This window comes from Diadema antillarum, unplaced genomic scaffold (genome assembly GCF_040938485.1).
Source record: "Diadema antillarum isolate AM-2024a unplaced genomic scaffold, OU_Dant_1.0 scf00000036, whole genome shotgun sequence".
In the NCBI taxonomy this organism is placed as follows: domain Eukaryota; kingdom Metazoa; phylum Echinodermata; class Echinoidea; order Diadematoida; family Diadematidae; genus Diadema; species Diadema antillarum.
The window spans coordinates 3,444,339-3,459,641 of NW_027270925.1; the positions used below are offsets into that span (position 1 = coordinate 3,444,339).

General features: G+C 38.4%; 1 protein-coding gene across 1 annotated transcript in view; it reads right to left on the reverse strand.

Annotated features, from left to right (window-relative positions):
- Positions 1-14,614, reverse strand: part of LOC139745338 (fatty acid-binding protein-like) — a 31,576-nt gene extending 16,962 nt beyond the window's left edge. The window contains exon 1 of the mRNA XM_071655740.1: positions 13,509-14,614. Within this exon, the coding sequence (XP_071511841.1) occupies positions 13,509-13,801 (293 nt within the window). The 5' untranslated portion in view covers positions 13,802-14,614. The remainder of the gene's footprint in view (positions 1-13,508) is intronic.
- Between the last annotated feature and the right edge of the window lie 689 nt (positions 14,615-15,303).

A 15,303-nucleotide genomic window follows, 5' to 3' on the forward strand; every position in this document is an offset into this window, starting at 1 on the left:
TACCCAAAATATTCATGTGGATTATCAATGCAGCACTAGTTAGGCACATCAGCGCATTTTGAGAATATCGGATAATGTAATTCGTTCAAAAGTGGTGAATTGTTGTTATATAAAAATTTTGGCAGTTCGAAGACTCATCAGTTCGAGTAGTACTGTGTAGAGAATTCATTACTTTCATTTTTAAGCATAATGAAAGAGCACTTAATTCGCCCATTTCAGAAGGTAGGGGAACATAATGTAAGTAAAAAGTTGAGGGAATATGTACTTCTTTAAAAATTCTTGTTATAGAATTGTTACACTGTCCCGCTATACTGTGACAAAGAAAAAAAAAAGTTGTTGTAGTCTTTTTACAATATCATCAGAGATGTAAGCACGCAATGTTAATAAAGTTGTAAAAAAAAGAATCTTTACTTTGGAAAGGACTGTCTGATTTTTTTCAAACTTAACCGAAATGTTTCTCTTCAAACTATCTTTGCATTTACCGTATCCATAAATCACGTGGTGTGGGTGATCTCAAACTGATTGAACTGCTACAAACCTTTCTTAGCATTTGTACGTAAGACGTAAAATTCGTTGTAAAGATAGTCAAACATGAACAAATTAACTAGGAAAGACAAAAAATGTCAGCAAATCTACATAATTCGTTGCCGTTTGAAATTTAATAATAAAGCTTTCTTTGCTTCACTACTCCTTTCTTATTAATGTGTCGAGGTGATCGAGCGATGTGTCTGTTGGGTATGCAGAAATATGTGTAGGCCCTAAATGTGCGTTTGTAGAAATGAGATAGAATTGTAGACATGTCTTGCATGCATACGAGATAATTATTTTACTATTTTACTGGTATACAGTGTTGTAGGCCTATAAACATATATTATAATGAGAAGTAAAAGGAGCGAAATGTAATAATATATAATAATCAAACTGTGATAATCATGGAAATAACAATGGAAGAATGCTGTATCTTGTTTTGTAAAATCTTGTATCATTGAGGAAGAACAAAACATTCTTTAGAATAAAACAAAAACTACCTAAAAATAGATGAAAAGTTTTATCACAAGACGAGCTGGTTCCTTTTTCGTAAAGTTGAGATATAAGCGACTAGAATTATGCAAAATAAGAACAGAATAAGAACATGCGGGATATTTTTAATCACAACTTCTTGAATACTCCCTGATAACCATGATCCAAATATGAGGTGACACTGGAAAGGTTTTATTTTCCTCTTTGTGACGATAGACTTACTTTCAATAGCGCTTAGCCCATTTTGCGACCAAACTCTTCAATTATAGACCAGGCGGAAACGCATGGTAAACTCATGCCATGGGGCAAAATAATGCATGGTTAGTCCATAAGGAAAATCTAATCAAAACAACGCGCGACAAAGGAAAACACTCACACATAGCTGGTGGTGTGCTGACATGCAGGTGACAGTCACAAACTGCCTGCCATCGAGCGGGAAAGAAAACGACCTCGTCACTCAACTGACCTACTTTCTAAAAGGTTGCTAAAGAGCTAGGCTACTGTCATCACACGGGCCAGTGTTACTGCAGGGATCACCGCGCCTTTATCCCTCCCATTAATGTGGAATTCATGTCAGCATAATATTGTCATAAGCTACGGGTCAGGAACATGTCAACTGCAGTGGGCTAGCCTGCAAGAAAACACTTCGCCGCGAAGATTTCTGTCGGTTTGCTTTCCCTGGTTTACTTTGTGGCTCTTACCGAGGAAATGCATACATTGATATATTATGCATAGGTAATTTTGTGTACAGATACCAAAGAGTTTTGTGCAAAATACTCTTTCTGTATTCGTCAAACTGAAGGTATGTGTCCATGGAATGTGCCTACAGAGCAGGTGCCTAGAGAATCCAGACTTTACCATATTCTGTACTGATTGCACATTATCATTATCCGAGGGCTTCCCCCCCCCCCCTATAATGTGTGTGTGTTTTTTTTGTGTGTGTGTGTTTTCATTTAATTCATATTCACTTTTTGGATTACTTTCTTGATAAACGACGAATTTACATTCCTTGATTAAAAAAAAAATATCCAACATTATTGAATAAGGTTTGTTATTCCGAAGATTCGAAAGTCCGAACGAACCTTTGAAATAGCGAACCTTATTTCGTTTTCGGATAAAGGACCCTTCGGGGAAATGAGAAAAAAAAAAACCCGAACGTATGCACACATTCGGAATAATGAACATAGGCCTACAGAATAACGAACCACATTTCACTTGAGGACTACTAAACCTTCGGAAGAGGAGAACCTTCCTAATGACGAACCTTCGGACTCGGCATCGGAGGTGACGTCATCATCTGACGAGTCTCCCACAGCGCCATCCACAAATCTTCAATTATTCCCTTTTCTTATACCTGAAATCAATACGAATGAGTATATCCTGATCAAATTATCACAGTCTCGCACTAACATATAGCTTTGATGACGTTTATGAGGTAAGAAGTTCCTGATCAAATTATGACAGCTTCGTATGACTTACAGAGCTCCATACTAACTTTTATTTTTGGTGGCCCAAAGGCAAACATCCGACCGTTTTTGGTGGCCCGATCAGGCCACTAAATTCTTTATTTCTGAAATTTTGGTTGCCCGACGGGCGTTTTTGGTGGCCCCGGGCCACCGGGCCACCGTAAATGTCGAGCCCTATTAGAGCAGATTACTTCAATGTGAGGAGAGGAACTGCAGTTGCTAACTTACTTAAAATCTTGTGTTTATTAGTTTATTGTTAATAATATATATATATTTTTTTTTTTTTGGGGGGGGGCGTGCACAATGCCCTGTGAGAATTATGGGGTTATTCTTATCCTCTGTTTACATTTTTGCACGTATACAATTCGGGGAATTGTAAAATTCCATAATATTCTCATCTTGACGAGTATTCTTTTGATTCAAAATAGAAGGGTTTTTTTTTCATACTGTAACATCAACACATAACATTATTTTCTTTTTTTTTTATTTCACTCTATATTATTATCAAAACCAATGTGATCGCTGGGTGGCAGTTCATCTTTAAATTTCATACATGAATTTTAAGTCCAAGTTTTGATACACATACACGACGCTACAATTTATTTGGTTTAGTACGCTAATCATGGAAGCAGCCTGAAGCATGGTCGTTTTGTTTTGTTTTTGTTTTGTTTTGTTTTGTTTTGTTTTTTGGGGGGAGGGGGAATTATAGGTTTTTATTCAGTGTCAAAGTTTGATAAACACTGTATAACTGTGTTTGGGATTGTTCATTGTACTCAATTGATATCACAGACACGATTGAAAGTGGAGCTGTATTTCACGTCAAATTCCATCATTGTTCCATGAAACTTCTACCGTTATTTGAACTTTTTCCACTCAACAAAGGCAACTTAATTAATGTGTAGTGGTATTTCACGCTAAGAATCCATAAACTTATCTTTAGCGGCTGTAAATAAATATTCTATAAACTTTCTGGATGATTATACACTATCTAAAGTCAATCTTTATATAGGTAGGCGGTATTTCATAACGTTTCAATCCCTACGATGGATTAATTTGTTTTTTGATATTTTACTTAAGGAGCAATACTTTCTCTATACATTCTTGCATAATTTTCTTGATTACTGAGTAAGGGATAAAGCTCAATACCTTATCTACGTTAATTCCAAGGAGCGACATTGTAATATATGAACGATACTGCGTATAATGATATATCTGTATGGGTATGATGACTCCAAGTAGATTTCCCATTTCCGGGAAAAGGGAAATCTAACTTCTTTGTTAGTGCCGTATGCACATAAATAGGCATAGTTACAGAAGTTGATCATAATATATCAATTCTAGTCTAGTATCATATACCTTCAAGTTGATATAAGCATTGTAGTTCGTCCAAGAGGAAAAAGGGTTAAAAATGAAGAAAGTAAAGAGAAATAATAATGATGATAATAATGATAATCGGAAGCTCAGTTCTTTAGATGGACGTTTAGGCATTGAGGTACTTGACTGCAAAAAAAAAAAAAAAAAAACAGAAAAAAAGAACCCAACCAATCAAACAAACAAACAAACAAAAAAGCTGGGAATCTAAGGAACCTGCCTTTTTGGACTGGAATAAAAACAAACAAACAAACTGCCGAATTGTATATAAACCGTTCCATAGGGATTACTTGCCATTGTTTTGACTCCTCCCCGACGAGAATAAATAATTTACCTTTTATACAAATGCTGATATTATTTCTCATTGCCTGTTTGTTGTGCTACTACAAAGCATATAATTTGGACAAAAACCTAACGACATGAACACAATTGTTAATTACATTTCGTTGTATAAGTCATTAATAAAATGAATTAATATTGCTCACATCTTAAACGCATTATAGTCTTGAATGATAAAATAATTATGTTGATCCTATCAAAAGGAAAGGATAATACGGTTTCTAAATCATCGACGAAAACCATTTCCTTTTGTTTTCTTTGTTCATTATAATTTTTTATATGTAAAACAATGGAGGGCCCTGAAATATGAGGCAATTACGCCATTTTGTGAGTAGTTTGTTATTGTAAATTTCTCGTCCTTGGCTTTCAATATCACTCTTTGTTCAATATGACTTTCATAACTTGCGTAGAATCAAACAAAACTGTGAACGTTTGGTTACGAAGAATATTTGTGAATCCTGAAAGTTACACGTGTGTTCCCAAATGGGTTAACTGAAACCGAGCGGATAAAAAAATAAAGGCATCAAACGTTTCTCATATACTTCTACACGTATACTTGAAAACAGATTTTTACCTAATCTTCTTCTTTAACATGACTTAAAAAAAAAGGACGTGTATGTGATTCACTTCTATAATTGTAACAATTTAGCAATGACTTGGTACAGCAAAGGGGATCAATGCGGATGTCCCCCCCCCCCCAAAAAAAAAAGGTCTAAAGTATTTGCTTATTATCATGTTTAAAAAAAAGAAAAGTACGAGACAAGGACATTATCTCTTTGTCCTAGCTGCATACAAATTCTGACAATCAAAAACATGCTTAAAGGGGACCTCCGGATGATTTTCAGATTTTTACACTTGAACAACTATAAACTAGTAAAACTGAGTACAGAGTTTCAGAATTTATAGTGATTGGGATGAGGAATGAGAATGTTTTCAAAATCTAAAACGAATCACAATGAACAAGGATGATGACATGGCAGCCTCATCATAAGAATGCGTGAATTGGGGCTCAAGGAAGCAGAACAAAAGACGAAGGCATGCATAGATTTTTCACAGGTGAACTTGTTGAGCAAGCGGTATTGTAATGGAATTACCCTGCTACATTTCTGAAATATATGAGGCTCTGATGTCATCAACATTGTTCAGTGTAATTTGTTTAAAATTTTCAATTTATTGGTTTCTCTGATCAAGGACCACAATAAATTCCAGGAATCTAAACATGGAGCTGTCAATTTATATACTACATGATTTGAAATTATGAAAATCGTCCGGAATGCCCCTTTGACTTGTAAGATGTTAAACGTGTAAACATTATAATAATTGCCTTAAACACACAAACAAGAATACGCAGCGTCTGACATATAAATTCTGTCCCTCCCCATTTACACTGAGATCTCTTTCTCGGGCATATTATCATTGTGCTTTGTCAGTTTCCTTTTTCATGCATGAGTAAATGGAGTTATTCATGTTTACATATTCCTGACAATAAAGCGTTTATCCGCTATTACACATGTTGAATAGTACCATCTGCCTGACAATGTGATCAAACCCAGAATGCGTGGTAAAGGTGGAACATTATTATGCCCGATTTTTACCCTTTTTTGTGATCAAACCCACGATAAGTTTGTGAAGGTAGTTTGCTACACACGCAGTCCAGTAGCATGATGGTGCTAAATGAAGCTCCGTGGTTGCATGCGCTACTCTGCATTTCACCAACCACCAAACCACAAGTGCACCACTCTTATCGTTTATTCAAAAAAAGAAAAAAAAAAAAACAATGCACAATGGATTCTATTTTTTTTCTTTTGATATTAGATTGAAAGCAGTTTTTTTCTCGCTCACCACGCAAGCGGACGACCTCTGGCCGCCCCTCGACCGCGTACGCTCCATGCTGTGCAGCGCGATGCCCGAGGGGTGCTGGGGGTCAGTGCATTCCTAGTGCCCCAGCTGCACATGGAGCCTGCTGTACTCGTTGAGGGGTAAGTGGCACCACGGCACAGGGGCATCAGCGGGCGGCCGATTAAAAAAGATGGGGGCATGTATTTTACGAATGTGTCATTACTATCCCCCGAACTGCTCAATCTCACTAACGAGCAAAGTTCTTGATGGTTATCGTAGGGAACTAACGAGTAATAAGTTCGCTACGTCAAGGATCTCAGTCAGTTTAATGAACCGCACATCAGATATTGCTTTTCAGTCATCGTGGGAAAATGCAAATAACAGTCCATCTGAAAGTAATGTTTTGGTAAGAAAAATGAAGGCAAATGATGCGTATAGCGTGATTCGACTCCACTTTCAAGTTACCTATGGCAAATAAAGTGAAAAAGGTAACATACAACACTAATGAGGTATAGGATTTCTTCAACGGCGAGACAACTGTCAAGTGAAAAGAAAGGATATACACTGCATAAAAGATCCACAAACACATAGGCAAAACTCCTTGCAATGTCGCAAATTGTAATCAATTTCATCTTTCTTTCTTCTTTTTTTTTACATGAGTCATTAAAAGAAAATTGGTTCTATATCTTTATTTACCCCGTGGGTGTAGGCCTATCTCTCTACCTAATTCGCCTTTTGAAGACCTATGTCGATAATCATAACAGTAATTTAAGATGTGATTTTCTTTTCAAAATGAATAGATTCATGGATGTGGGTCAGCTTACTATGTTTTTAAATTGAAATTTGAAATAATTTCAAATCACAATCAACTTCTGTCTTTGTCAGCATATAGAAACATGCCCTTTTGTAGTTTTCAAGGTGCAAACTGCTTCCATGACACGCGCCCAGACACTCCAGAATAGCCGAGCATGGCGCGCACGCTCTAATGCGCTTCTATTCGTCGTCATTGAGCGTAACATAATAACCTATCATCATAATCATTGATCAAAGATAGTCAATGTCAGCACGAACCTCTGCCTGCATGTGTTAGAGATGTTCCAGGAGGGAATTAGAGAGTAGACCACGTTTCGCGGTTTGATCTTCTGTTCTACACGTTGTCTGAGGGAGATCCTCTTATGTTTTTATGTTCATTCTTGTCATATACCGCACAAAGCATTTGAAAGCTGAATTGCCAGACGCGCATTGAATGTTTCAATTCAATTGGAGGGTAATAACCCGATTTTGTGAATAGACTCAAGGTAGACGGACACACCGCTGTAGTGTTGTCTCTATTTTAAGATGAAGGAAAGCAGCTGTTGCAGCCATTCACGGTCATTGGTGTTTGAGTCCTTTTGGCCTTTGAAATGTGCAGCCCCATTGATTACTGGCCTGACCAGCAAGGCTATGTGTCTGGTCAGATAGTATGTATTAAAGGGAAGCACCATTCCACGTTAAAGTGGGCTTTGGTAACAAAACTAATTTAAAATAGAGAAAAAGCAGTGAAATGGTCATTAAAAACAGACCAAGAGTTAAAAGAGAGTTACAGAGATTGAAGTTGAACAATTCTTTGCGAATAAAGTAACGATTATCCCAATCACTATGCAAATTAGACATTGGTATAATTTTCTCTTCTTTGTTATTATAGTGAAAATTTGTGTGCAAGTCAATGCTAGACTTGTGAGAAATGAATGGTCTCAGCACCTTACTCATGCAATATAGATATAGGCCTATATAGACCTATATACATAATATGTATTATATATATATATATATATATATATATGATATATACATTTACATGTACATTATATATATATATATTATATACATATATCGAGAGAGAGAGAGAGAGAGAGAAAGAAAGTCAAAATGATTATGATGAATATCATTATTCAGAAAAAAACTAGAAATGTCGCTATATGGCGACTGGTATGCCTCCGCCATAGTGCATGGTTCTCCTAATAGTTGTATAGCACAATGTCTTCACAATGTGTGATGACAGATTCACATAACTGGCAATATATTGAAATGACAGGTTTGTCACAAATGTCTTGAATGTTCACTTTCCTTGAACTAGGTTTGCTATTGTCTAAGAGTGCAGGTACATGTATTTTGGGAATTGAGGATTTTTACTTGACTTTTGACCCTTTTATAAGTTTATGCATTGAGTAATTTTCAAGGTATGAAGAAAAAGTGTAATTACAGTATAAAACAGATTTTTTTTTGCACTTTAGCCTGGCCTTTGACCCTTAACCTTTGACCTTTGACCTTCTGGCAGGAAATTTCCCAGAGAATCTCCATTAGAAGAGATATAGGCCTATATTAAGTTTTAAAAATAATCCTGCAAGCATTGCATAAAATAGTATATGAGGGAAATATTGACATTTTGAGGAGTTGACCTTGATCTTTGACCCCCTGACTATTGACCCATGACCCCTAAATTCCCTAGATAATCCCTGCCAGTCAGTATATGCGTATGTACCAAGTTCCATGAAGATACATTGAACCATTTACGAGAAAAGTGAAATTGCAACATTTTCTTTTGACCTTTGACCTTTGACCTTATGACATGAAACCATGAAAATACCTTCAGGCATTGAATAGATATGGGGGAAATAACAAAAATTTTAGCCTTTGACCTTGTATTTTTGACCTTTGACCTCTTGCCAATTTCACTCAAAAACTAATCAAGTAATTATCCCATCATACATCATCCTCGGACAAAGTTTGGTGCTATTTGCTTGATTCAGTCTTGAGTTATGGCGTAAACGGATACAATTTCATGATTTGACCTCGACCTTTGACCTTTGATCTATAGCCGATTTCACCCAAACTCTAATCAAGTAATTGCCCCATCATACTTCATACGTGGACCAGGTTTGGTATATTTCCAGTCAATATTCCTCAAGTTATCGCTTAAAAAATGCGGACGGACGTACGGACGTATCGACGTATGGACGGACGGACAACCCGAAAACATAATGCCTCCGGCACCACTTCGTGGCGGAGGCATAAAAACAACCTTCAAAGCTTTTCATCATATTGTATTTTGTCAAATTTCAATCTAATTTCCAATCTATCATCTACCGTTTTGGGTTTGATTACACATCAAATTTTTAGGTATGAGAGTCATCCTGATCCGCGTATGACATTATGGATACTCTAGTACCAGCACTGGACTGTGATGTGTGAATGTATAATGGATTATCTAAAGACATAAACACACAGCATACAAGTCATTTAGGGCCTACACGTTACATTCTGCACACACACACACACACACACACACACACACATGCACACGCGCAAATGATAATTCAAATTAAAGATCATACACACTGATCTTGTCGTTATCATTGATGTTACATTAATTTTACACTCACTGTTATCACCTCTATTAAATATAGTAGCGATAACATAAACTTTATAGACTATCATTATACAGTGTAATTAGGTCTCATCTTTATCACCATTCTTAGTATTGCTACCCATATGATCTTCACCATCATTACTAACATCATTTTAATTATCATCGTCAGCGTCATTAATTAACATGCAAAACAACAACAAACACTACATACATTCATGTATGACATAAATGATATTGCCTCGATTATCCCTCCTACCATTTGCTGTATGTATGTGTATGTGTGTGTGTGGGGGGGGGGAGGGGGTGTTTTCTTGGTTTTTTTTTTTTTTTTTTTACGTCGGTCGAATTGTCATTTTGTGTGGAGCTCCAAAAATATTCCATCTCAGTTCATGCACAAAATTCAAGACTATTTTTGAAGCATTTAACATGAGCAGTGTCTTTTTTTCTCTCTCTCTCTTTTTTTTCTTCTTCTTTTTTTAATTGCAGCCTCGCTACCCTTCAAGGCAATTACGGTGAATATCGTGCGTTGTATGAAAGTTGACATTTACGTCGCCGCAAAAACCATACTTCCATTTCGCGTTCCCCACTCTACCTCTCGCGGACTGCTAGCTTCTCTTCTCAATGGCTTGCGCGGAAATCCAGATGTATATTTTGTTCGGGGACAAAAAAAACAACAACAACACATACGCACACACAAAGGCCCATCCTTCATGTTTCCTCTGCGTTAGCTGAGCAAGTGATTTAAAACGGATACTATTTTGCATATGCACACTACTGCAATACTAATACGGTCAGACAACCAAGGTGAAAATACATAAACGCGGAATATTGATTTATGGATCATCCAACAGAGGATCAACCCCCGTTGAATGTCTATGAATAACCAGACTATATTCACACTTGGTTGATGTAGCGACATTATCCAAAGGTGTCTGAAGCTATATACGGTGATTTTTTTTAATCCGAGAACCAAAGTAGACGAGCTAAATTACCAGAGTGCGGTCGGTTAAAATCTGTTAACCACGTGGCATTTCTAGGATGCACGCCATTGTTCAGAGAAAAGAGGTTCCGTTGCCTCAAGGTAAAAATTGAATTGTCGCAGCGATAACGCGGTGGGTTCTGCATTGTCCTTTTACTCCTTGCCACAATCGAGCACGTCATGCAGACAAAACAGTGTGGTTAGAGTAAGTTAGAACTTTATATGCACACTCCAAGCGGGTGCTGTTCGTTATTCCGAAGGTTCGCTATTCCGAAGGTTCGTTATTCCGAAGGTTCGTTAATCCGAAACACACAAATTCCCTATACCTAGTGGTTCGTTAATCCGAAAATGAAAAAGGGTTCGTTAATCCGAACATTTGTGGCGTTATTCCGAAGGTTCCGAAGATTTGTTGATCCGAAAATGAAATTCAGAATAACGAACCTTCGGAATATCGAATCTTCGGACTGACGAGCCTTCGGAATAACGAACCTTCGGAATAACGAGCTGTAACCCTGCAAGCAGTAACATCGGTTAGACCAGGGAGGTGGGAAGAGACCAAGGATACCTCCTTGGTTAGACTCTTATCAACGTATTACAGGGTTGAGTCGAAGAGGTGGTTACACTGGTTAAAGGCATAATTTACCATATGATTGCAGATGAAACAAAAACCCAGCATTAGTGTTTTAAGATAGTTCTAAAATGTGAGATAGGGATTAGAAACAACCACTGTAAAAAATGTAATCAGTAAAATCGATGTTAAGTATTCTTAAATATACAAAATGCGAACAATAGTTATAATAAAAAAAATTACAGATTTAACCGTCTGCAGTTACGGTTTATTAAGAAAAATACTTATATCTCCTTATATTTTAGGCTTTATTGAGGAAATTTTATATGGTAGGATTTTTGTGGTACAACATACCTACTCATAATATGCATCAAATGTGATATCTTGAACACTTTTGAAATCACTGCTCCCAAAGGTTAACTGGACCTTTAAACCATGGAGCGCGTAGCACCATGATGCAATAGTCCTCTGCTCTGGATTAGGCCTATTCTTAGTTTAAAAAAAAAACCTCCAAGCTATGAAATAGTAAAAATTAAACTTTGACGCAAATGTTCCCGTCACAGTTGAGTGCAGAGGCTCTGATTTCAGCGATGAAACTTGCCTTTTGATAAACATGACAATGAACCGATAAGGTCAAAGTTTTTGCAGTTGTTTATGAATCCTGTCTCGGAAGAAACAAGACACATTAGGGCTTTTTACACTTGTAAAATTTTGCTTAGCCCCGTACCAACGGTGGGGCTAAGGGGGGGCCTTAGCCCCACCGTTGGTACGGGACTATCCTTAGCCCACTTTCTGTTTACACTCGTTTTTGCCAAAGTGGGCTAGCCCCACCGATAGTACGGTACTATCTGGCCCTACAAAATAGCAGGGGTTAGCACCGCAATTGCGGTGCCAAGCAAGTGAGTGTAAACAGAACGAAAAAATAATCCTGGGCTAAGCGACGGAGACGAAGTCCGACCCTCACTGACCAATCAGAAACGAGGTAATCAAGTGCTGCTGGTGCGTGCGTGTACGTGTACAGTACACAGCGTAATTATGAATATTCATGTGGTTTGGAAAGTCCGGGGCTAAGAAATACGAGTGTAAAAAGGTCAGTTTTCTCCTTAGCCCCGGACAAGAGATAGTACGGGACTAATTGGCGAGTGTAAAAAGCTGAAAAAATTGGTACGGGACTAACGATAGTCCTGGGTCAGAGAAAGTCCGGGGTTAAGAAACACAAGTGTAAAAAGCCCTTTATTCTTGTCGGAAGACAAAATGTGATAAACGTGTTTACATTCAATGCATACCAACATGCAAGAACCTGATTATTATTTCGACTGTATGAAGGAGGTTCCCTGGGCGGATGCAGCAGCGTTGTAAATTTGGTTTCGCTGTGCCTGTCTCTCTCACCTCATATCACAATATACAAGATAGGAATTGGAGATGCGAGTGGGTAAATAAACAGTATATCTTTCGACTGTCTTCCAGTTATACAGTTACCTTTTTTTCTCCACATGAATCGGGGAGTTTCGTCACACCTCCCTGCTTAGATATACATCCTTCTGAAGTAGCTAGAGTGCAGTTCCACGACATATTCAAATTGATGTTAAAAGATCGACATTAAAAAAATCAGGTAAACAGAATGCTGGAGTTTTCACGAAAACTCGATTTAAAGAAATTGTAAGAAAGTAATCGAATTGCAGCTTCTGCTATTGTGACATTGATCGCAACCACATTAACCCTTTGAGTCAAGGGCACACATTAATTTTCACACACAGTTCCACGGACAGGAAAAACGTGGGACACCACGGATTAATGAGCAAATTAGCTGAGACGATACCGTTTATCAACTTGTAGCCGTCCCTTCGGTTTGTATACACACAGGAAAAAAATACAAATAATAGTTTGATGGATGATTTAACAATTGCACCCCTTTTCTCATCATTGTCATCATTGCAGCATTGGTTAATGCAGCATGACAAAATGTGATATATGCAGATGACAAGTTATTTCTTTTCTTCTTCTTTTTTTTTCTAGTTGACATTATGACAAAGACCAAAGGCAGATTCACACGCCGCCATGGCATCATCTTGTCATAATTCACTCCACGAAGTTGTTACTGGATCTGGATCTGGATCTGGATCTGGATCAGGATCTGGATCTGGATCTGGATCTGGATGAATACGCTGAAAAACCCTGAACAAAATATCACTCAGCACTGAGGTCGGCAGGTAGGCCCTACCTGCTATTGAGACTGGTACACTGATATCAATTTAATTGGAAAACTTGTGAAAATTAAGAATTAAGATAACTTTCTTCTATAAATACGTCATTTTTTTGTTTGGTCTGAAATCTTTGACAGTGTGTTTGTTTAATCTTACTTCATTCGTTAAGGACACTTGAACATGTTTTCGAATCGCACGTTATGCGTTGCAAGCAGCAGCCAAATTGGCTTCTCAGTAAACGAAATATATTCATATTCAGTGACGATATTAAAAAAAACGAAACAAATTACATTTTAAATAAAATTGTACTAACTTGGTCACGAGTTTGTCCTGGTCCCACGTGGAAATCAGTGTATGGTCGTCCTTGAAGTCGGGCGGCAGCTTGTGTGTGAACTCTACGCCGACCTTGAACTCGACTTTGTCTGTAATCATCGGCATCTTTGTCGTGATGACGAAGTCATCGCCGTCCTGCACGATCTCCATCTCGGGCGTGAACATCCACATAAGTTTCCGGATGACGATCCCAACGCCGGCGGCCTTTAGGAATTCATCCATGTTCTCCACTTTCTCCGACCTCCATTTCCCGCTGAGGTTGACGACTGCCATGTTTGTTCGAGCTTAGCGATTTTGTCCACGCGAAGAAGAAAGGGTTATGGCTAAAAAACACAAGAGTCCGTAAGCCAACGCAGCTGTGCGAAGAGTGCTTACTGGTCTGCGCCGTGTTCTTGTATGCGATCGCGCGCTGACGAAGTCCAATGTGTGGATGGACGACAATATGAAAGTGAAGTCCAATTTCAGAAACACAACTGATGCTTTGTCACACACATAATAATGTGACTCTCAAAAGTCACTCTTCCAGTACCACGTCGATACGTGAAATTCCCAGATGGGACGAGAGGCATGCACTTTTGAACCCACTAGACAAAATGTGGTGGAAGAGAAAACTAGCTATCATCCTTTATTGGGGTCACGGGAAACCGGAAAACGGATGACATCAAAAATTGCAGATTATTTTTAGAATGTGAATAGATAATGCTTCGCAAGGAAGGTGTTAGTATGTGGTGACATCCGGTAAGTGATGACTGCCCGCCGACTGGCCGTCTGACTAGCGACAACATGCATGTGCGGCCGTCTGCTCGTCAGGGGCTCTCTGCTAATTTATGTCAACTGGCAAGCGAGTATCGACAGCACAATCGCACTGACTTCAGTTTCCCAGCGGTCCCGGAGAAAGTCACGCTGTCTGCTTCGATATCGCTTGCAATAAAGCCATCTCCTCTTCTACAAGATCACTCACCTCTTCTCTTCCCTTTCGCATTCAAAATGCAGTGGCGTACTCGCTTTGGAGGGTGGGGATATTTGGCCTGTGGAGTGTTCCGCAAACGGAAAGCTGTCGATATGTCTAGACTACGCTCGGCTTGTATTTCCTAGAAGTAAAGTTTGTTAGTGACTGCTCGATCAAATTGCAGCTGTTTTTATCGATTTTTTTTTTAAACCGTAATGCCCTTCCGTTTGCACTGCTCCTCAAATACAGCCCATTCAACTGGTGCGGTTTCACGGTCATATTGTGAATACTGTCTTAACTATCCACTATTATTGCCCCCCCTCTCTCTCTCTCTCTCTCCCTCTCTCACTCTCTCTCCCTCCCTCTATCTCTCAGGGACTCATGTCTGTTTTACATATCCCAAACCATCCTTTTGTTTCTATTGCTTTTCCAGGTTTAAACATAGAATTTTTTTTTTGTACGTTTTTAATGTCTTGTGACCATTGGGAAATATCAAACAGTAGGCCTAATTGTTTTCATGGATGCCGTGATGAAAATATTAGTGTCGATCTTTCATCGTGAGTTTAGGATCAACTGGGAAGTGTTTCATCACAATGTGAACGAGTGAGGTTAGTTTGATTGTTTGTATGTTTTATGCATCAAATGGTGACCCAGAAGCATATCTCATTGTGTAGGCCTACGTGCTCTGCGAAAAGGTTGTTGTGAGGTGAGGAGAAGGTCGTTGCTCACAACAATCTTTCACCTTTTTCACTAGGAGACGCAGTACAATGAAATGGCAGTAGTGGACAGTCTATAGAATTATGGGGACACAGGCTATTCATGGATT